We start from the raw sequence: 24256 nt of genomic DNA on the forward strand, positions 1-24256 counted from the left end.
AGAGATGACGAGACTTGCCCAGGTCACAGGGCTAACTCTTCGGAGCCTACAGTGGAACCTAGGCTTTCCGGTCGGCTCTTTCCACACCTGGTAGAAGGGCAAGAGGTCCTGCACACGTCCCCCACTACTCTCTAGCAATTCTTCCTAAGGCTTATGTTCCCAGATGCTGTCACGCCTGCGCACATCATGCACTGCGTACATCTGGGCATCAACCACAGTGGACACTGTAGATTTACACATGTTTTACGACAATGCCCTGGCCACTGGCAGAAGAAGTGCAGTGCTGGGACGATAGCTCATGAAGCCAAGAGATCTTAGAGGGACACGAGTTGCCTGCCAATCACTTTCACCCCTAGAGGCCACATTACACACACACAAAAATCCCCCAAACTCATTTTTTTCCCTTTAAACTCTATCCCTCCTTTGAGCCAATGTCGACTTTAAAGAGAAAAAGGCAAAATGAGCAAAGCAATTGAGAGATTTATTTTAAAAGAAAACTTCCAGGGAATGTGCCCTGCGCTTCACCTTGGGAGCTACTTCCAGCCCAAGTGCCCATATCATCAGTGTCTGCAATCCTGTGATCCCTGATGTCTAGAAATCATGATCCTGAAGCACTGAATGATCCCAAATCAAGAAAGAACAGTTAAATTACATGTAGTATACTGTGTTAAGAAAAGAAAGTGTATTATTATTATATTTTATAATGGTCTTCAACCAGTATTGACATAGAAAAAAAGGGGGTTTTCTGGTTAACAAGAAAACTTCTATTCCCTGAGCATCCCAACTAACTGAGGGTGTATTATAAAGAGACTGCTGTTTCTAGACAATCAAGTTTAGCGTTACGTAACTTGCCAAGAAGAATCTAAACCAATCAAAGGAAAAGATCTGTCCTCCTAACATTAAATGTGATTTTTTTCATTCTTAGAAACGATAAAAAAAGTCTGTATTACATAAAATCACACATATATTAGAAAAAACAAATTATTAATTTCCAATCTTTCTATGTAATTGTTAGCTGCTCTTTGGGTCAATTAAATACTAAAACAATAAATTAAGATTGCTTTAGCAGAGAATAGATAGGTAAACAGTTGAAATAATATGGCAGGATGTTTCCATTCTGCTAGACTGCATGCTCTCATAATCCACAAGACTGGATGTTTCAGGGGACACTTTCAAGTCCAACTACGGGAGTACTCAGTTTCTACTACCCTGGGTAAACCCGGCACATACTGGTCAGAACTTCCTAAGGCCCAGCTCAGAATTAGAGGTCTATGTCAGGCAGCAAGTGATATATTTTGGTAGGAAAGCAGTCAAATTTACTAATTCAATGATCCCAACATGTGATTTTTCCTGAAAGAAAAAGAGAAGGCTCAGCAAAAATAAAAGTAATAATAGCAAAACAATGAAAGTGCTAAATAGGAGATGAAGGACTTGGTTTAAGAAGAAATAAGGGGAAAAAAATCTTTCTGGTTAGGAACCCAATGATTTCTCCAAGTAAATTTTTAAGAAAAGAAATTTTCTTCCAGAATGTTCTATCACAGAAACCAATGAATAAACGGACTCCATATTCTAACTTTTGTACCTTTATCCATATGAAAAAGCAAACTATTTTCGCTAATTTGCTCAGTCCCTGGAAAGTCTGTAGTGCCTCTGTTGCACGGCTAAAACCGCGTGTAGGCATTTCGCTGCTGCTGCTGTTGTAACGGCTGCTGGACTTGCTGCTGCTGCAGGCGAATCTGCTGCGAATAAGGGTCTTCCAGGGATTTTACAAATATGGTGGTTCTGGGACCAGTCTTCCATACGATGCCGTTGGCGTCTTTCACAGAAGACTCCACTGTAATGTTGTGTGTGCCAAGGATAGCAAAGTTCAACAGGAACTGGGTACTGAAGTAATCATTGTGAGGCTCAACCCTCTGCTCCATCTCATTGGTCATATTGTCAATGGGTATCTGGAATGAAGAAAATCGTTAAATAACAATAGCTAACGTTTATTGAGTGCATGCTGTGAGCTAGGACCTGTTTTAAGTGCTATTTAAATCCTTGCAAACAACCAAAAGGTAGGTGCTAATATTATCCTTGCTTCATGAATGAGGAGGCTGAGGTGGGGAGGTTAAGTAACTTCTCCAAGGTCATACAGCTAATGAGTGGTGACGTTGGCATCTGAACCCAGGCAGGCTAACTCCAGAGCCTGCACTCTTAATATGAGGTGACACTGCCTCCTCACTAGAGGGAGCTTGAGTAGAAGGAGCTTTCTCAACCCCTTCTGATGCTGGCCTTTCTGCCTTGTGAAGCAGTTCAGAACATGCCTCCCCAAATACGCTGCTGTGGCATAGCGATTATTTTGAGCTAAGGGCACTTGAAAAACAACAGATACAGAAAGGGCTCTCTGACCTGCCCCTTTTTACCTAAAACATAAATCAAATTTTCCACGAGAAAGGTAAACCTCCCTGCATCAAAAAAGAGGAAGACTACCACCAGAGACTGGGAATCGATGTTGAGATGGATCTGTACAAACCAACCTAAGAAAATAACCCGTACCTTCCACTAGTCTCCCCCAATGCCCCAACACATCTCCTAGTCATTTTCCCTCAACTTACTGTCCCTAGTCCCAAACCCTCTGTCTTGCCATTTTGTCAGGAATTTATCATCTGTGTGTCTAAAAGGTATCTAAGCTTTCTGTTCTGGTCACTTCTTCGGGTCTTCATCCTCCTGTGAAGACTCCCATATATATGTAAAATTCTAATAAAACTGGCATGCTTTTCTCCTGTTAATCTGCCTTAAGGTCAGTTCAATCTTAGGCCCAGCTGGAGACCCTAAGAGGATAAAAGAGAAATTTCTCCTCCCCTCTCCTTGTTCACCCAACCCCAACTCCAATTCCCATCTTTCTTTGCCCTGTGAAGAGATATTCTAAAGAAACTGGATGCAACCACCTGTTTCAGTGAGTTTAAAATCTGAAAGACTGAAAAAGAACATAATGCTATGCAAATATATGGTTCTTCCCCTCCTAGCTAGTCTGATTTTATATTACTTAAGTAATGTAGTGATTCTTCCCTCCTTTAACAAATTAACTTTAGAACTTGCATGTTGCTTACTTAAAAATCAGTGTCTTGTTCAGATGGGCAGTACAACATATTACGAAACACAGATTTATGAATTCATTTATGTATTTAGCTAGATACTCATACCTTTGTCCTTCAAAGAACAGAGTAACACCTGCAGGTGTATCTCTTCTTGTACCCAAGATGAAGTATGTCAAGAGAGACACTTATTCTAAGAATGCATATAGAGGTAATCAGAATGAATATTTGATTAGATTGCTCTATGTTTATGTGTGTATTTCTGTGTGTAATTAATTATATTAATGTGCCCTGAAGCTTCGTGTCTCAATAAGCAGTTATCATGAGGTCAGTTTTCCAGAGACACTGATCTGTAACATTAATGAAATGAAGTCACCACAAATTCAAGATCTTAAAATTATTTATAAGTCCTTTTTTGTTTTTTGTTTGCACATTCAACTTTTGTAGGATTTTTATTTCCCTAAAGAATATGCACACCAAACAAGAACTTCCTTAAAAGGACCAGAAATAGGCCTAGTAGGCAACCTGATCACTCTGAACGCATGATGCATTTTAAGTTGCAAACTCACTGCAAGTAACATTACAAAGCAATCATGTACTACCTGGCTTATTACGTCAGCTTCTTGACTTTAACCAGTGCCTCTTGAGAGGTAAGTCAACAATGAGAAGACCAGTAGTACTTCTCGACTTGAATGGTTTTTTTAAAAACAGTAGAAATCACTATATATAAGAACAAAGAGAATCATGGTTATTGTTCTTTCAAACTCAAAATAAGCAGAGAGCTGCAGACAGGGATAAGTTGACTATGTACATTCTCCTTATGATCTTCTGTGACAACAGAGATCATTGAAACATAAGAGAGTTGTACTAAATACAGTAAATGATTTTTTTCATTATTCACCAAATATCTACTGAGTGGCTACATAAGGTGCCATGCTTTGTGCCCTCGAAGTCAAAAGAGAGGGAGAGAATGAAGGCTGAGCCTTCTCAGAGTGGGTACAGAGCCCCGGAGAGAGAGAGAAAGTTACCAAAGTAAGGAAAGTAGTGATGGCTTAAACCAGACCTTCCCTTGGTCTTTTAGCCTAAAACCACCAAAGAGAATAAAATGCTCTCATTTTATATCTTTACTGATACCCCTTTCCTTGCTCTGGACCTCAGTTCAAGGATGCCCACAAATAAACCCAGACATAACCAATTTGGATATTTAAACAACTCTGTTCATACAACTGTGCACTTGTTCACTTGTTCCATTTACTGTGACTAAACCACCAAGGAACTGGAAAGAGATGTCTAAAGAAAGGAACATTCTACATTTGGAACGTTGGTGTTTCATGGGCACAGATTCAGAATCTTAGCTTTGGCTAACAAAGCAAGCGTGATTCTGGTTAACCTACTTCATGATTTCTCAAAGTAGCAAATTTCTGGGGTTAAACCCTTAATGAAAGATCTTACTTCATCTGATCATTGTATGTCAATATAGTATACTTTTTTTGGAACATGCTAAAATTTACTTAAAACAAAGGAAAAATAAATAGATGTGTTCTTTTGGGGTCAGGGGGTTAGGGAGAAGTTATTCCCCACTCCTGATGCTTCCCTCCATGTGGAGGGACCTTTCATTAGATGAACAGTACTGGTCTCTAGGGGAGAAGGTGCATCCTACTTATTGGTAAGTTGTGGGGTGGGGACTGGGCCTGGGGAGCTAAGCACCTTCTCTCTCCCTTCTTCTTTGGGCTTCAGGGTACTGCTCCTCCCAGTTTTACAGGGGCAGGCTCTTGTGTGTACTGGCGGAGGCTGGTGGGAAAACTCAACTCAGAGCCACAAGGCTAGGCAGTCCTTGCTGCCAACCTGAGCTAGGTTTCTCCCCAGCTCTAACAGTAGTGACACTCATGTTTTGATCTCTGCCTGCCTGGATGCTTTGTCTATCAACTGGTTTGGGCAGGGAAAAGAGAAGTGTTGTTTACCAGCTCCCTTACACCCTAATACGTACCTTTAACTTATGTCCATCTGATCCCTTGGGAGGTATAACTACAATCTGCTTAACCATGAAAAACACTGGAAAACTTCCATCAATGAGTTGATAAAACCTGCATCACAACTCTGCCTCTTCTCTAAATTACCTTGTAGTCTTGTCCGGATTTACTCTGCAGTGTGGAAGAAACATTCAGACAGACAGACTGAATTTTGCGGAAGAGTCCGGGTTTAGATCCGTGCTGGACCACTCCCTCTACCTTCAGCGCCAGTTGCTGGTTATTCTGGACAGCAATGGGTTCAGCAGGGTTCCGGGGGGATGGTGACAGGGCAAGCTGGAAAGCCAACATTAGAATAAATGCTAACAACCAAAAGCAAGCTTCCTTCCAACAAACATGTCTGTGCTTATCGTTGATTATAGATTAAGACGTTACTTGTACACACACAGGCACACATACATACACACAGACACACACACACAGACACACACACACACCCCTGCAATGACCCGACTGTGCTAGGACAACCAGACAGATGTACCTTTAAAGTCAAGGTTCCTTATCCCTAATGCTTCCTTTTAAATACCACTGTTTTGTTTTTTTTTTAACCCCCAGCCCCAGTTCTGTTTGAGGGGAACAGAGGATTAGAGAATAGCAAGGGTACTGTTCTCCCAATTTCTGAGGTGGGGCATTTCTTTGACAATGAACCAACCCCAGTATGGAAATGCACTATATAAATTTTCATGTCCAGCTGCTGTCTCTATGGTCTTAGGTAATTTTAAATAAACTAAATTCAAATGTAAATGAATCTAGAATTCTAGGATTACATACGCTATCAAGTCAGCATGGTATAAAAGTCAATTTCCACAAATAAACCAAATGACATTTTTAACCTCTCAGGTTTTCTTTAAAAACATATTAAGAATCCTAAATACCCTTTAATTAAAGAAAGCTCAAATCTTGCTTAAATAAAAATATGGAAGAAATTGGGTCTCTCTGGTAATGTTGTTGAGCCACTGAACCCTGGAGACATCTTACCTTAGGACTTCCTATCTATATAATCAATTTTCCTTGTTATTCAGGTCATTTTGAAATGGAATGCTCTATTATTTGTAATCAAAAACATTCAAATGGATGCAAAAGTGCACTGAAGACATTTACTGATAGGGATAATCTAGGGAATCTCTTACAAATGACAATTTCCCCCCTTTCCCAACAATTTCATTCTTTGAATCACAATAGCTTTTGAATTTTGAGTGGCTTAAATATTTTAAAATACTGACTCTACTCATTGCCCAGCTCCTCAAAATTTGTTATTTGAAGACAAAAGTGCTTTGGAGATAGGGCTGGTGATGTTTTACTGGACCTGATTCATTCTAAGTTGGGTTTAAACAGTTTGATCAGACATGGACCCAGCGCAAGATCCTTGTGGGCTACTATGATGAACAGCACTCAACTCATTCTTGAAGACAGGGACAGAGCTCGAGGTACCCAAATGCCTGTCACACTGCATATGGCACTATCAGGAAAGAAAGGAGAGAAGAGGGTTTAACTCCCAAATCACTTGTTGAAGGGAGGAAAGGCTTACAACTGAAGAGTATAAGTTCTGTCCAAACCAAAGGTAAGATCCTGAAGCAGAGCTATGCCCCCTATAATCTTCAGAAGAAGGTATTGAACTATATTAAACCTGAGTGTTCTTCCTATATTACCTTGATGCTGGTAGACTGCAGTTTCTGGAAAAAATATCTCTGAAATGAAAGAGGAACTTTCAGCAAAGAAATGATGGCATTGCAGAGGCATGCTGTATGCTGGGGATAAAAAAGAAAAATCAAATGAAAATAAATTTCCAAATTTCATCAACAAATAGTTACTTTCAGGAAGAAGTGTAAAAACTACAAACGCTCATAAGATTACTACAAAAGTACACACCAATCAGGTTAAGAGACATAACACTCAGGAACTGCATACATTTGTCAAATCACTCATGTCAAGGAGGACAATTACAGATTTTTACTTTATTCTGAAATATATTCAATAAAAAATGACAGAGAAAACCCACACTCCTCAAGACCAAGCAATGCGCAAAGTTTGCGTTTCTATAGAGCTTAGAGCTACTAGACATATACAGTTATTTTAGATACTAAAATATAAAGTAACTATCACGTGACAAAATATGATAAAGAGCATGTATACGGTAAAAAATGAGAGCAAAATATTGACATCTGAGGCTCGAGTCCAAATCCCCGTGGAACCTTGTCTTGGAACTGCCTCATTCTTCATTCCGTCTCTACCAGGTGGCCTCCCTGCCCATGTGGCCAGGAGTCTCCAGCGAGTGAGAAATGGTGGAAACTTACTGGAATTCAGATTACAGATTACCATATAGTCCAACTCTATAGATCGCTGAAACTTAAATAAAACACCTTTCTAAAATCTATTTCACAAATTTAACTGAGTTTTGAAAATCCCAGCTTAACTGCAGAGGAACAGAACTACTCTAACGAATCTTTTGAGTCAGTGAAAGGGGTCATAGAACCAGAATTTAAGAATTCAAAGATTTTATTTATTTATTTGTTTATTTTCAACTACTTTCTTGAGGTACCACTGACATGCAAAAAGCTGTACATATTTAATGTATACTACTTAATGAGTTTGGAGATAAGTATACACCTGTGATACCATCAAAGATATTTTAAAGATCACCCAGTCTAACCCTCAATTTTGCTGATGACACAGGTCACCCAGACAGCTAATGGAACAAGCTGGAACTGGAACCTAGGTCACCAGACTAGGTCACTCAGTGATTTTGTTTTATTTCACCAATGATTTGCAAACTTAATAGAAAAAAAAAATTACAGTACCGGAACATCTGTAACTTTGGGTGACCCAGAACCATTCCTGCTTGGCCTACCATCCCCTCCTCAGTCTACTCCTCTCTCAGTGGCCCCCAAAATACCACAGGCTAAAAACTATTCCACTGTACAGTGCTGTCTGTCCTTTTAAGTTCCTGCTTCCAAGCAGGGTATCACCTAGTGCCTCTGCTGTAAACATTTTTAAAAAGTAGGGCATTAAGGCTAAAAGCCAGAAGAATCCATTCCTCATTGGTTTCAGATTACTGAACATTCTGTGCCTGACAGACTCCTAATATAAATGCCAGGTCTATTACTTGAGATAACCACAACACGGATTTAGAGACACTGCGTCTACTCAGGTTTAACTGCTAAAACAGCGCTATTCATCTTCTTGCAACAAGGGATCTGAGATGCGTTTGCACGGACATCCTACTTGTGGTGGAACATTTGATGCCACAACAGTATTTAAGGAGAGAAACATCTTTAAAGGACGTACTTAGAGGACCACAAGTGACCTCAGGCTGTTCCCGGGCAAAAAGGTACCATTTTCCCTTTTAAAATAGATGCAGATTATGCAATTCCCCACTGGGAAAGCAGGACTGCCTCTGAGACCACTAGCCCCTTGGGCACACTTCGACATGTATGTTAGTTGCAGATTATTATCAAAGTACCAGTCTGGAGATGTGAAATCACATATCATGATTAGTAAACCGATAAGAGGACTATCGCATCACGAACACTCCCTTCATTGCCAAACCGAATACTTTTCAGCCTTTGTATTTTTTGACACTTCTGTGGCACCTGATAATGCTCTTCTTCCATGAAATTCCACTTAACGGCCCCTGCCCTCACTTCTGATTCTTCCCTTCTCCATCTTCTTTCCTAAGATTCTCTTCCTTTGTTTGTTCCTTCAGTGTTGACGCTCTCCTTAGTCCTTTTGTCTTCTCAGTCCATTTGTTCTTCACAGGCAGTTTTCTTCACTCCCAGGACTTTAAGAATCTGTATGCTCATGACACCTCAACTTTACATGCATCCCAGCCTGTCTCCTTCTGACACCAAACCTGTTATCTAACTGCCAATGTTTAACACGTTTAAAAATGAAACCACCTTCTTCCACTATCCCTCTGTATTCTGTCTCAGTCAAGGATCAACCATTTGTGCACCTGGTCACCTAAGCTGGAAACCCAGAGAGGTCATGTCTCCATCCTCTCACATCTAATTTAAAGAAAACAAAAAACAAACAAAAACCCAAAACCAAGCCTTGAAAATATTACACCTAAATAATCTTTCTTATGTATCTGTTCTTCTCATTCTTGCTCCCACTTTATCAATTTGGCCGCTACCTTGGATTACTGCAGAAGTCTTGTAACCACTCTTCTTTCCTTTAATTTCATGCCCTCCAGGCCATTACCTGTTCTGTTTCCACATAACAATAGTGTACAATCTTAGCTTACCCACTTCTCTCCCACACCCACTTAAAATTCCTAAAGAGTGCCCCCACTGTCTATGGGATAAAGTCCAAACTCAAGACTGTGTTCAAAGCCTTTTGTCATCTGGCCTCCACCGACCTCTCTAGTCCTGAGCCTGCACATTATGCTGCAGCAATAACACACTGTTCCCAGAAGACACCATGCTATTTCATGCCTCTGCTTTTTTTTTTAAAATAAATTTATTTATTTATTTATGGCTGGGTTGGATCTTCATGGCTGCGTTGGATCTTCGTTGCTGCACGTGGGCTTTCTCTAGTTGCGGCGAGCGGGGGCTACTCTTCGTTGCAGTACGTGGGTTTCTCATTGAGGTGGCTTCTCTTGTTGCGGAGCACGGGCTCTAGGTTTGCGGGCTTCAGTAGTTGTGGAACGTAGGCTCAGCAGTTGTAGCTCGCGGGCTCTAGAGCACAGGCCCAGTAGCTGTGGCGCACGGGCTTAGTTGCTCCGCAGCATGTGGGACCTTCCTGGACCAGGGCTCGAACCCATGTCCCCTGCTTTGGCAGGTGGATTCTTAACCACTGTGCCACCAGGGAAGTCCTCACGCCTCTGCTTTTGAACATGCTGTTCTCTGCCTGAAATTCTCTACACCTCCTTATCTGCCTGAAAAACTCATATGCAAACACCTCTTCTCTCTGATGTTCACCCTCACCCCATTTCCCCTATCCTTTGACATGAATTACTTCCTCTTTTGTGCTACAACTCTACTTTGTGCAGACCTCTATTACTGCACATATATTATATTGTATTTGTCTACAAAATCTTTCTTATCAGACTATGGACAACTTGAGGGAAGAGCCTCTTTGTCATTTTTCTATTCACAGGATTCAATAAATACTTGTTAAACTGAATTTTGGGTTCAGAAAGTATCAAATCTATAAAATACAATTTGGAAAGGGGGAAAAGGGAATAAATATTTATTAACCACTCCTTATATGCCAGGCCAGGCACTGTGCCAGGCATTATTCCATTTAAACTTCACAAAAATCCTATGAGGTAGATATTTTTCCATATCATAGAAAAGGGTATTAGAAATTTGTCTAAAATCACGCCTGCTGAGTGGCAGAGGTAGAATTTGACCCTAGGGCTCTTTTCTCTGTATTGCGTACCTACTGGGCAGAAAATTCCCATTCTTTCCATTAGACGCAGTGGATTGAACTCTATCAAACTCAAGGTACTATCTGGCATCTATTTAATTTCCTAGGGTGGAGCTTAGAGGAAATACATGTAAATAATTTAATCAATGTCTCACATAAATACGTCTACTTCCTACAAAGATAATCTTTACAATCTTCCTTAGCAACCAATATCAGTATCAAACAGCTACCTGTGTCATTTCAATTCAGCAAATATGTATTGACAATCTTATGTGGAAAGCAGTGTGCAGAGCAAAGTATCTAACCTTAAAATCTAATTTAACTCTTTAATGACACATCCTGTCAATTTCTTCTAGAACACCTGATAAATGGTGAGTTCAGAATGAGAACAGCAGGAGGCAGAAGAGAGCTACAGGAAATACCAGTACCCAATGTGTAGGCAGGGCAAGAGAAACTCTCCAAGGTGTAAAGTTCAAAGACAGTGCTATGGACTAAATGTGCTGTCGTCTCTAAATTCACATGTTGAAGCCCTAACTCCCAATGTGTTGATATTTGGAGGTGGGCCTTTGGGAGGTCATTAAGTTTAGATGAGGACATGAGGGTGGGGTCCCTGTGATGGGATCAGTGCCCTTATAAGAAGAGAAGGAGAGAAGAGAGCCCCCTCTCTCTCCAACACGTGAGGACACAGCGAGAAAGCAGCAGCTGGCAAGCCAGCGAGAGACCCCTCACCACGAAACAAACTGGTTGGCACCCTGAGTCTGGACTTCCCAGCCTCTAGAATTGTGAGAAATGTCTGTTGTTTAAGCCACTATGTCTATTTTGTTATAGGAACTTGAGCTCAATACAACACTGGAGAATGGCCAGACAGGGAGGAGGAAATCTGGGTGAGAGTGTCAGTCTGTTCTGTGACTGGGAAGTCAGGGGATAAAAAGCAGGTGTTCAACGGTGCCAAAGGCAGCAGATTCAGTAGGCTAAGTGGACGTGAGTATTAAAGGACAGCAGTAGCATCACCTGGCAGGAACTGATCTACTGATAGTCAGAAAACAAGCCCAGTTCCTTCTGTTTTAATTGGCCAATAGTTTTCAACCCTGGTGGCATGACAGAATCACCTGGGAGCTTTTAAAAATACTAATGTCTGGGCCTCGCAGAGATTCAAAGATAACTGGCCTGGGGTGGGGCCTGGATATTGATGTTTTTTTAAAAATAGCTTCCAAAGTGATTCTAATGTGTAGCCAAGGTTGAGAACAATTGCAACTTTAGTTAAATTGTTAAAAAAGGAAAAAAAAGTTTTATCTGCATTCTGGTAGAGCAGATTTGACATGTTAGTGTGACTATGTAGCAGCTACAGATGTGCCAAGTGCTTTCATGGATTATCTCATTTCATCCTCACAACAATACTATGATGTAGGCACTGTACTAACCCTGTTACAAAACAGGCACAGAGGAAACAGTCACAGAGAGGTTAATGTGTTGAAGTCACACACAGTTAAGTGCCAGAGACAGATAAAAACTCACTTCCATATAGTAATACTCAATAAAACAAATGTGACTTGCCATATAAGAAACAGGGGTATATTTCCGACTGAGTGATTCCACCTCCTCCAAGACATGATTATATACAGACATCATTCTTCTCTCATATTCACTATCAGCATGGGCTGCTCCTGTAGATCCATATTCCTGGAAACTGAAGTCAAAAATTAATATCAATCAACCAAAATAGTAACTAATTTAATGTCAAAATGTGTCAGGTATTTTCCACACACTCTCATTTAATCTTTAAAATAATGAAGTAGGCACTGTTATTTCCATTTCACAGATGAGAAAACTGAGGCTTGGAGATGTTAAGTATTTCGCCTTCAGTCACACAACTAGTAAGCGACAAGCTAGAATTCAAATCCAGACCTGACTTCAAATTATACAAGTCTTAATCACTTTGGTTGTTAGCTAGTATAAAAACGTTTAATTAAACCTTGCCCCTGCCATGAGGTGAAAGAGACATAAGACATTTGAAAAGGTAAACTATCAATAAAGTCAGCAGACAAGTGCCAAATAACCAGTAAAGATATGCAAGTAATCAGAATATAGAGGGAGCTGAGGAATGCCACAGAAGAGATAGGTCTTGGACAAATCACTATGCAAGTAGCATGGATAAGATCTGAAGAGATGGAAAGTTTGGAGGGCATTCATAACTGGAGAAATGGCATGAATCTAAAGCAAGCAGGTGAAATGCACAAGAATGTTCAGCAGAGAACTAGCATATAGAGCATGCTGGAAAAAGTTTTACCTAGATTTCTTTTTCTTCTACTGCCTCAAACCCAAAGACATTTCTGAAAGTATTTCTAAATTGGAAAAGGTGGCAAACTCCTGCATTCTAACTAAACTTCAAGAGAGCTATTGGAAAATGCAATATAGGTAACTTAACTATGTTGGGTTAACACTATTCTTATTATTCCCTTATTATCCTTTAAGTGCCTACTATGTGCAAGGTACTTCAGCTGGGTACTTTACATAGGTTTTCATTTAACCATTACAACCACTCTAAGAGACAGGCATTATTACTTACCTATAGTTTATGCATACGTGGCTCAGGGAGATGAAAGAACACGTCTCTATTCATACTCACTCCTAGCTGTATGTACATGTGTATCTGCCTGGCTCCAAAGCTTTGTTCCCTACTCTGTACTATATCTTAAGTTCTATTAAGACAAGAAGTGAACCTCATTTAGTGATAGACTTTAAGGAAAAATATACCACACAATAAAGCATAAAGATTTAAAAGTCTTTGACAAAGTGTCCTGCTAATAAAAGGGTATAAAATCACAATATACTGTTCCACCTTCTACAAAAGGAGTATTCCTTTATTTATTTTTAATAAACTTTATTGAGATATGTTACAAAATCGCAAAAATGCACCCTTCCTAGTCAATCCCTACTTGTGGCCCCCAGCAACCAGATTAGCTTTCTATCACTGTAAATGAGATGTTTCCTAATATTGGATATAAACAATCATACTATATGTAACATTTTGTGTCTGGTTTCCTTTACAGCACATTTCTGAGTCATTAATGTGTTCTGCATATTTCAACAGGTCATCCATCTATATTGCTGAGTAATATTCCACTGTATGAACATACTACAATTTATCTACCCACTCACCTGTTGAGACATTTGGCTCTTTCCAGTTTTTGTTGTTACAAATAAAGCTGCTAAGAAAATCTGTGTACAGGTCTCTGTGGAAATATGTTTTCATTTCTCTTAAGTAAGTAGAAATAGAACTGGTGGTCATATGGCAACTGCCAAACAGTTTTCCAAGTGGCTGAATCATTTTGCGGTCCCCAATATGTATGAATTCAAGCTCTTCCACGTCTAATACTTGGTATTAAAGGTCTTTTTAACTTTAGATATTCTAGTGGGTGTTAGTTGTATCTCACTGTGATTTTAATTTGTATTTTTCTGATACCTAATGATGTTAAGCATCTTTTCATGTGCTTATTGGAATTAACATTTCTTCTTTTTTGAAGTGTCTGTTCAAATCTCTTCTCAATTCTTAAAAATCGGGTTATCTTGAGTTGCATGGTTTTCTTAATATTCTGATAGAATATGTTTGAGAATATTTCACCCTGCAACCTATCTTTTCATTTTCTTAATGGCATCTTTCAAAGAGCAGAAGTTTAAATTTTTAAATCCAATTAAACAAATTTTTCTGTACAGTAAAATTTTGTGTCCTGAAAAAATCCTTGCTGATCTCAAGGTCATGAAGATTTTCTCCAAAGTAGTATTCTAGAAAGTTTGGAATTTTATCTTTTACAGTTTGATCTGTGATACACTTGGAATTAATTTTTATGTATGGTGTGAGGTAAGGTCAAGATTCTTTCCCCCCATACAGCGTGTTCCAGCACAATCTGTTGCAAAAACAGATTGTCATCTTTGCCAAAAATCAAGTAATACTCCTATGTATCTATTTTGATCTCTCCATTCTACCCTCAAGCCAATATCACATTGTCTTAATTACTGGAGCTTTATACTAAGTCTTGAAATCTTTAGCAAGTCCTCCACTTTAGTTTTTTTCCTTTATCTTACAATATGGTGAATTACACTGATTGGTTTTCTAACATCAAACCTAGAATTTCTGGAATAAACCCTACTTGGTTTTAATGTATTATCCTTTAGAGTTTTGTTAGGTTCAATTTGTACATGTTTTGTTAAAGATTTTTAAGTCTATGTAGAATATTTGAATTTTTCCTGTTCACCTAAACTATCACATTTTTTGGCACAAAGTTATTATTCCTTTAATACGCTTTTAATATCTATGGGATTTGTGATGGTACTCTTATTTCATTTCTAATATTGGTAATTTGTGTTCTTTTATTTCCTTGTTCAGAATAGCTAGTTTTATCAACTTTATTGATCTTTTCAAAGAGCCAGCTTTTGGTTTCATTGACTTTCTCTACTGTTTATTTATAATTCACTGATTAGCATTCTCATCTTTACTATTTCTTTCCTTCTAATTACTTTGAGTCTAATTTGCTCTTTTTCTTGCTTTAATATGATAGAAACTAATGTTATTACTTTTAAACTTTCTTTTGTGTGTGTATGTATGCATTTAAAGCTATAAATTTCCCTCTAAGCTCTGTTTTAACGGCATCACACAAGTTTTGATATGTCATGTTCTCATTTTCATTCAGTTTAACTTACTAATTACTAACTTACTTTCTAATTTCCCTTGTGATTTTTTTGACCAATTGGAATGTTTAGAAGTCTTGTTTAATTCCTAAACATTTAGGGATTTTCCAGAGATCATTTTCTAATTTAATTCTATCAGATAACATATTCTACGTAGTTTCAATGCTTTTACATTTACTAAGACTTGTTTTGTAGCCCAGCATATGGTTTACTTTGGTAAATTTTCCAAATGCACTTGGAAAGAATGCGTATGCTGCTGTTGGTAGGGCATGCAGGTCAATTAGGTCAAGTTGGCTGGTAGTGTTATTCAAGTCCTCTATATCCTAAGAAATCTTCTGCAAGTTGTTCTAGCAATTATTCAGAGGGGAGTGTTGAAAACTCCAACCATAATTGTGGATTTATTTCTCCTTTCAGTTGTCAGTTTTTGCTTTGAATATTTGGAAGATCTGTCACTAAGTATATAAATGTTTAGAATTATGTCTTCTTGATGAATTGACCCCTATTATGGTAAAATGTAGCTCTTTATCAAGTATTTGTCCTGAAGTCCACTTTGTATGATACTGTCACGCCAGCTTTTAGGGTTCCTTTTCCATCCTTTTGTTTACTTTTAATATATTTGTATCTTTGTATTTAAAGTGGGTTCACACATATGGTCACCTTATCTTTGATAAAGGAGTCAGGGATATACAATGGAGAAAAGACAGCCTCTTCAATAAGCGGTGCTGGGAAAACTGGACAGCTACATGTAAAAGAATGAAATTAGAACACTTCCTAACACCATACACAAAAATAAACTCAAAATGGATTAAAGACCTAAATGTAAGGCCAGACACTATAAAACTCCTAGAGGAAAATATAGGCAGAACACTCTATGACATAAATCACAGCAAGATCCTTTTTGACCCACCCCCTAGAGTAATGGAAATAAAAACAAAAATAAACAAATGGGACCTAATGAAACTTAAAAGCTTTTGCACAGCAAAGGAAACCATAAACTAGACAAAAAAGACAACTCTCAGAATGGGAGAAAATATTTGCAAATGAAGCAACTGACAAAGGATTAATCGCCAAAATATACAAGCAGCTCATGCAGCTCAATATCAAAAAAATAAACAATCCAATCCAAAAATGGGCAGAAGACCTAAACAGACAATTCTCCAAAGAAGATACACAGATTGCCAATAAACACATGAAAGGATGCTCAACATCACTAATCATTAGAGAAATGCAAATCAAAACCACAGGAGGGCTACTGGGCATATACCCAGAGAAAACCATAATTCAAAAGGACACATGCACCCCAGTGTTCATTGCAGCACTATTTACAATAGCCAGGTCATGGAAGCAACCTAAATGCCTATCGATAGACGAATGGATAAAGAAGTTGTGGTACATATATACAATGGAATATTACTCAACCATAAAAAGGAACGAAATTGAGTCATTTGTTGAGACGTGGATGGATCTAGTGACTGTCATACAGAGTGAAGTAAGTCAGAAAGAGAAAAACAAATATCGTATATTAACGCATGTATGTGGAACCTAGAAAAATGGTACAGATGAACCGGTTTGCAGGGCAGAAGTTGAGACACAGATGTAGAGAACAAATGTATGGACACCAAGGGGGGAAAACCCCGGGGGGGGTGGGGATGGTGGTGTGCTGAATTGGGCGATTGGGATTGACATGTATACATTGATGTGTATAAAATTGATGACTAATAAGAACCTGCTGTATAAATAAAAATAATAATTAAAAAAAGCAGATGATTACTACTTAAAAAAAAAAAAAACCACAAAGAGGTATCACCTCACTCCAGTCAGAATGGCCATCATCAAAAAATCTACAAACAATAAATGCTGGAGATGGTAGGGAGAAAAGGGAACCCTCTTGCACTGTCGGTGGGAATGTAAATTGATATAGCCACTATGGAGAACAACATGGAGGTTCCTAAAAAACTAAAAATAGAACTACCATATGACCCAGCAATCCCACTACTGGGCATATACCCTGAGAAAACCATAATTCAAAAAGAGACATGTACTACAATGTTCATTGCAGCACTATTTACAATAGCCAGGACATGGAAGCAACCTAAATGTCCATCGACAGATGAATGGATAAAGAAGGTGTGGCACATATATACAATGGAATATTACTCAGCCATAAAAAGAAATGAAATTGAGTTATTTGTAGTGAGGTGGATGGACCTAGAGTCTGTCATACAGAGTGAAATAAGTCAGAAAGAGAAAAACAAATACTGTATGCTAACACATATATATGGAATCTAAAAAAAAAAACGGTTCTGATGAACCTAGGGGCAGGACAGGAATAAAGATGCAGACAAAGGGAATGGACTTGAGGACACGGGGAGGGGGAAGGGTAAGCTGGGACGAAGTAAGAGAGTAGCATTGACATATATACACTACCAAATATAAAACAGATAGCTAGTGGGAAGCAGCTGCATAGCACAGGGCGATCAGCTCGGTGCTTTGTGACCACCTAGAGGGGTGGGATAGGGAGGGTGGGAGGGAGACACAAGAGGAAGGGGATATGGGGATATATGTATACATATGGCTGATTCACTTTTTTAAACAGCAGAAACTAACACAACATTATAAAGCAATTATGCTCCAATAAAGATATTAAAAAAAATAAAATATAAAATAAGCAGCCCACAAAACCTCATAATAAACCTATGAATTAAGATGAGATATAAATAAATAAATAAATAAATAATAAAGTGGGTTACTTGTGGTAAGCTTATAGTTGGGTTTTGCTTTTTTATCTGTCTGATAATACCTTTACTTAGAGTAAGACTATCTACATTTATTGTAATAACTAGTATGACTGGGTATAAATCTACCATTTTGTGATTTGTTTTCTACTTTTTTCATCTGTTCACTGTTTTTTTTTTCCTCTCTTCCCCTGCCTTCTTTTGGATTAACTAAGGTTTTTTTTTAAAGTATTCCATTTTACCTCCTCTATTGGCTTATTTATTTTCTAGTGGTTGCTCTAGAGTTTATTCATCCTCCATTACCACAAGTTATCTTCAAATAATATATACTTGATGTAAAATGTAAGAATCTTACTACTGTATTAATTCCAACCCCCACCCCCATCATTTGTCTCACATCACAGATTTTACTTCTATGTGTTATAAACTCCCAAATGCATTGTTATTTTTTTCTAAATGGGCAATATTTAAAAAAAAAAAAAAAAATGAGGAAAGTCTTTTTTATTTACTCACATATTTACCATTCCTAGTGTTCTTCTTTGTAGATCTGAATTTACATCTCAAATAATTTTTCTTCAGCCTGAAGAACTTCCTTTAACATTTCTTATAGTACAGGTCTAGGTCTGCTGGTAACAAAATTTCTCAGATTTTGTCTGAAAATGTCTTTATTTAGTCTTAATTATTCAAGGGTATTTTTACTGAATATAGAATACTAGGTTAACTTTTTTTTTTCTTTCAGGACTTTAAAGATGTTGCTTCACCTGTCTTCTGGCTTGCATTATTTCTGATAAGAATTAGTAAAAAATTCTTATTTTTATTCCCTTCTACGTAGTCTTTTTTCTTTGGCTGCTTTATATTTTTCTTTATCATCAGTTTGCAGCAATTTGATTATAATGTGTGCCTTGTGATTTTCTTTATGTTTATGCCACTCTGGGTTCGTTAAGCTTCTTGGATTTGTGGGTTTATATTTTTAATTAAACATGAACATTTTTTAGCCACTTAAAATATTTTTCTGTCCCTTGTTCCCCTCCTTCTAAGATTTCCAGTTACATGTATAGTAGTACAAATGACACTGTCTCACTGGCAATTTTAACTTTGTTCAGTTTTTCAGTCTTTTTTCTTTCACTGTCCAAATCAGATAATTTCTATTGCTATGTCTTTAAGTTCACTAATCTTTTCTTTTGCTGTATTTAACCTACTGTTAAACCCAACCTAATCAACCTTGAATTCTATATTCATCAAAACTATCTTTCAAAAATAAAGGCAAAATCAAGATATTTCATTCTTATGCTCTAGAAGTTCCATTTTCTTTTTACACCTTTAAATTTGTTCATTATCTTCTACCTTTAAAATTTTGAAAATACTAATAGTACTAAAATACTAATTTAAAGTCCAAGTCTGTTAATTCCATCATCTGTCATTTGTGAGCCTTTTTTCTAATTGGCTGAATTTTCTCTTGGTTATTTGTCACATCTTCCAGCTTCTTCTCATGACTAGTAATTTTTGATCGGATGCTAAAATTGTGGACCTTATACATTTGAGTTTTTGGATTTTGTTGTCTTCAAAGAATGTTAAGATTTTGTTTTGGTGGACAGCCATTACTTGTCATAATCCTGACTCTGTGAAGGATTACTTAAGCTTTGTTAGCACAGGTCTAGACTAGTCTTCACTTTAGGGCTAGTTTAGCTTGATTACTAAGGTGATGTGACCCTTCTGGTGTCTCTTCTGAATGCCTTGAGTGTTCAATTAGGTCTCTACAGTTTGGCCAGTTGGAACTCAAACATTTCTCAGCTCTGCATAAGCTCTGGGAATTGTTCAGTTTACAGCTTCCTGGTAATTATTCCTTCCCTAGTAGCTGTTTTTTGCCTGGCCTTGTGGGATTTCACCTTATATATGTACAGCTTAGCATTCAGCCAAAGATTCATAGCACTCTTCCTCTGGAAAGCTTCCTCCACCCCTGTACTTGGCCTGCAAATTCTAGCTTCCTTTGTTCTCTGAACCCTGATATCTATCTCTTCAACTAAGTAAGACCACCATGTTTTACTTTGGTTACTCCTCCCTGAAAGGCAGTCTAAAAAGTGCCTCCAGGCAGAGGAAAGCAAGGACTAGTGTAAAGTTTACCTTATTTGTGTCCCTTCCCTGAGAGATTACATTCCTGGGCTGCCTGTTGGCCAATGTCTGAAAACAGTTAAACTTATATTTAAACTTGCATATTTTATCCAGGTTTCTAGTTGTTTACAATAGACGGAAAAGTCCCATACTTGAATGGCTTCATGACCAGAGCCATTCCATTATATCTTAGGCAGTAAAAATAAAGGTAAAGTGCAAAGCTAGAATAGAAAAATGTAATGGACAAGCATCTCAAAATATTTTTTCTTAATAATCCTAAAAGGTTGGTATGAGCTAGATAATAACATTTATAATTATAAACATAAACCCCATCCTATCCCACACTTACTGATACTGGCTTAAGCACAATGTTAGCTGCTAGAGAAGCTAGCTAGAAGTTGGATAAGACAAGGTCTCTTCTCCCCAAAAACCTTCTAGGCTATGAAAGATATACACAGATTTTTGTAAAAACTATAGTGAATTTTATCAATGTCATGCTTCACTCTCTCGAGGCTCTTTTTAGCAGCAGGTCCTTCTTTATATGAAAGGCACAAAATATACAGTATCAAGAAGAGAAGTTTCAGAAGGAATCTAGTCTTTGCAGTTGTACACCAGTACGACTGAAACCCAAAGAGCTCTCCTTCAAGGTACAATCTTTCTTTTCCAATTTTTCATTGCTAGGAAGGGCAAAGGCTAGGCGAGTGGGTTTAGGGGATAAAACGGGATGGAGAAGAGTGAAGAAAGGTGGTAGGAAGTGGAGAGGGTGACAATGAGAGTAGGATTTGAGAGCTGGCTAGATAACTCCCTTCACCCCATCCCTGCTGATAATGTGTTAAAAAATCAAGAAAAATACTAATTTCTCTTATGTCAACCAACAGTACAATGACATTTGTGTGCTATGAGGTAAAATGAGTACGGCATGATCAGAAATGGCGTGAGCCTGGAAGTATCAATTAACTGGCAAAGACTGAAAAATATGGAGGTTAGAGAACATTTTGAAATTTTAAAGGGAGAAGCTTAAAAAAACAAAACAAAACAAAACAAAAACACGGGACGTCTAAGGGGAAAATGAACATAGATCAAAGAAGGATAAATGGAAAAATAAGTAAAAATTAGTATGTCATCAAAATATTAAAATGAATCAGATGAGTGAAAAAAAGAAAATAGCCAAGTGGCCTAGTCTGAGAGTAGACAGCACTTTAAAACAGAAGACAAGGATTTTGGTACTGCCTTGGAAAAAAATGGTGAGTCAATGCTTTAGGATAGAGAAATTTAAAATGCTCTGTTGATTATATTCTCTTTGAAGAAGCTGATCTTGGAATCACAGGCCTTACTAGATTGGAAATATATTACACAGTTGAAAATGCATGTTCCAAAACAGAATACTCTAGTGGGAAAAAATAATGGACCATTCTTCAATAAAAATATTTTGAACAATCAATCAGTTAATTAGAGAATGGAGAAGAATTTTAATAAAGCAAAAAGAGGAATATCTTTTTGTTTGGGAAACCAAAGAATAAAAATTTCAAGTTCAAGCTTAATTATACTATTAACTCAATTTTTTACACCGAAATTTATTTATAATATACCAGAAGAAAATGTTCAAATTCAAACAACTTCTTCCTAGTTATTTAGAAAACAGGACACAGGAGGTAAGTAAACAATGGAGACAGAAAATCTAGGTTTGTCACTAGCTATATGACCTTAGGCAAATGCTAGAGAAGTTCTTCCTCTTTGTTTCTTCCTCTATAAAACCTCTTCCAAAACAATGTTGTGATGATTAGGTAAGATAACATATTTGAAAGTGTTCTGTAATATAAACTATTTAAATACCTTGCTGATTCTGGATCCAAAATCAGGGCTTCTATTGCGTGAGATATCAGTAAACAGCTCTGCTGCTGTCTGCATTATGTTAAGGTTATACATTATACATGATAATAGAAAAATGTACTATAGACTTTATATTATTTGAATATTAAATAAGGCAAGATGAAAATCATATTCTCAGTGAAGGTAACCACATGTTATTGACTCAAATAGTCTGTGGCTCTATTTTTTTCTTTTTAAGGGATATATGCTGTCTGTGATAGTTCCAGGAAGAGTACTTCAGAGGTTAATGTTGGAAGGAGGAACCAAGCAACAGGCTTTGTGATTCAATCACAGAAACTTTTATCTATCTTGGATATAGGGGTTTCACTGATGAAAGTTTAAAACCACCACCACAATAAGGGTCTGTAGAGTGGTTACCCTGGAGGTTCCTAGGCTGGGGCTCAAGGGATCTGTTAACTCTCCTGAAATGGTATGCAAATTTTGGGGGGTATGTGCATATATGCATTTTTTTAGGGGAGAGGGTCCATAGTATTCATCAGGTTTTCAATCACTAAATCAAAATGCCAGGAATAACTGATTTATAGGTCCTGCAACTGAAAAGCAATTTATCTCTTTCTTCCTTTCAAAAAGGATCTGAGGCTGCTAATAAGAAAATACGGAGAACTTAAAGGGGGCTTAGGGAACATAAGTGATGACTGAAACGATTGAATATATCATTAATAAAGGTGATGGGAACTAGGGTTGTTAGCTGTGAAGAAAAGATAGGTGAAGCAAGACAGAAAATGGCTCTCTGGTGGAAAAATATTTTGTGCTGTCCATTGTAGCTCAAGTGAGCACAAAGTATTCAACACTGTTTGGACCTGGGTTTTGGATGCTCTTCCCAGAGGTGGAAAAAGACCACCACTGAGTCACCACTTTTTAAAAAGCCTGGTTGAAGTAAAAAAGCAAAATTATACTGCTCATACTAGGTTTCAAAAGAGAAATTATTATTTATGGTAAATCTGTAGGCTTATCTAATGTATATGTATATTTTAGTTAAGCGTGTCTGAAGTATTTACTCTACATTTAAAAGAATACTTCCAAAGAACAAGAAATATGGGGCAAGTTTAGGATACAGTTCTACATTCCTCAAAGTTGCGGAATCAGCATCAAAAGATGCCTGATAAAGATCCCCATATCGGGAAGCAAGGCTTCGGAATTCTTCCATGGACAGTTTCATCTATAAAGAAGGAAAAATATCAATTATGATAAATAAACAAATATGCTATCATTATTGTATAAACAACACAAAAGCCAAAACATAAGAAAACAATCCTCAAACAATAAAAAAAATGAAAAAAATTTCAACTCTTTTTCATGTTCAATTCATTCATTTTTATAAACCCTATTAAAGAAAATTAACAAAGATGGCAAATGAAACTACAAATGTGTACAAGATTATAATTTACACATGATGTATAGAAACAAAAAACATTGCATTTTTAGCTTCTTCAAAGTTTCACTAAAATAAATAATATAGTTATAAACATCCCAAAGTTTCTTTAAAATGTATGTCCTTTCTCTTTATATAAATATGTAGCATCTAGTGAGATAGCATCAATCACTCTGTCATTTTAATAAGACTTCAGCCTGTTTTTTGCAAGACAGTTGAGTTTAGAAGTATTTGATGTTGCCTCTGAGTCAAACCGCTGATTTTTAAGTTTCAGAATTTTTCATCTCACGACTAACCTCAAAAACCTCTAAAGTGTAAATAAAAACTGCACTGAAAATAAAGTTAAGACATACCTGATTGGAGATGCGACCGCACCGCTGGAGGTCGTTCCCTAAGGTCATGGCAATTGTTGTCGCAATTGCAGGTGGCGGGCTTGTCTTGAGGCTACTACAAGTACAGATAAGTTGAGAGAAGGCTTGGAGAAGGTCAATCCTGAGCTTTACAAATTCACACTGAAAACTTAAAGGATTCAGTGGTGTACTGGCAGCCTGGGGAATAAAAACAAGCTATATTTAATATAAGGTAAGCATAAAAGGAAGATGCTGAAGGACAAAGTATTTGTCAGAGTCTGCAAAAGAGCAGTAGTTCTAATGATGATGGATAAACACCTACATTATTAGGGGAGGATGTAATATTAGAAAGAAAAACTTATTGTCATTAGCATCAACTCTGAAAAACTATGTTCCATCAACACTCAGGTTCCTTACTTCCTACATTAGCAAAGACCCCACAAGACATGGGTTAGCTAGACCGTCATCTGTAAGATATCATATGAGGGATGCTTCACAGACATTACCATTCCCCCCAAATCCCCTTATCACCTTCCTACCTTTCTAACCTGAAATTCGCATGCTGGAATCATTAAAAAGAATTTTTTAAATTTGGGAGGGGGAGAAAAGAAAGGTGAGGGCAGGAGAAATATATTGTTAG

General features: G+C 37.6%; 1 protein-coding gene across 3 annotated transcripts in view; it reads right to left on the reverse strand.

Annotated features, from left to right (window-relative positions):
- Window positions 1–464: 464 nt before the first annotated feature.
- INTS7 (integrator complex subunit 7) overlaps window positions 465–24256 on the reverse strand; it is an 88282-nt gene continuing 64490 nt past the window's right edge. For all 3 annotated transcript variants that reach the window (XM_061185569.1, XM_061185572.1, XM_061185571.1), the window contains 7 exons: window positions 23620–23814; window positions 22950–23053; window positions 21838–21906; window positions 12029–12161; window positions 6754–6852; window positions 5195–5380; window positions 465–1949 (listed from right to left, as the gene is read on the reverse strand). In XM_061185569.1, coding sequence (XP_061041552.1) covers window positions 1662–1949; window positions 5195–5380; window positions 6754–6852; window positions 12029–12161; window positions 21838–21906; window positions 22950–23053; window positions 23620–23814 — 1074 coding nt within the window. In that variant the 3' untranslated portion in view covers window positions 465–1661. The remainder of the gene's footprint in view (window positions 1950–5194; window positions 5381–6753; window positions 6853–12028; window positions 12162–21837; window positions 21907–22949; window positions 23054–23619; window positions 23815–24256) is intronic.

The sequence above is a fragment of the Eubalaena glacialis genome, chromosome 3, assembly GCF_028564815.1.
Source record: "Eubalaena glacialis isolate mEubGla1 chromosome 3, mEubGla1.1.hap2.+ XY, whole genome shotgun sequence".
Lineage (NCBI taxonomy): Eukaryota > Metazoa > Chordata > Mammalia > Artiodactyla > Balaenidae > Eubalaena > Eubalaena glacialis.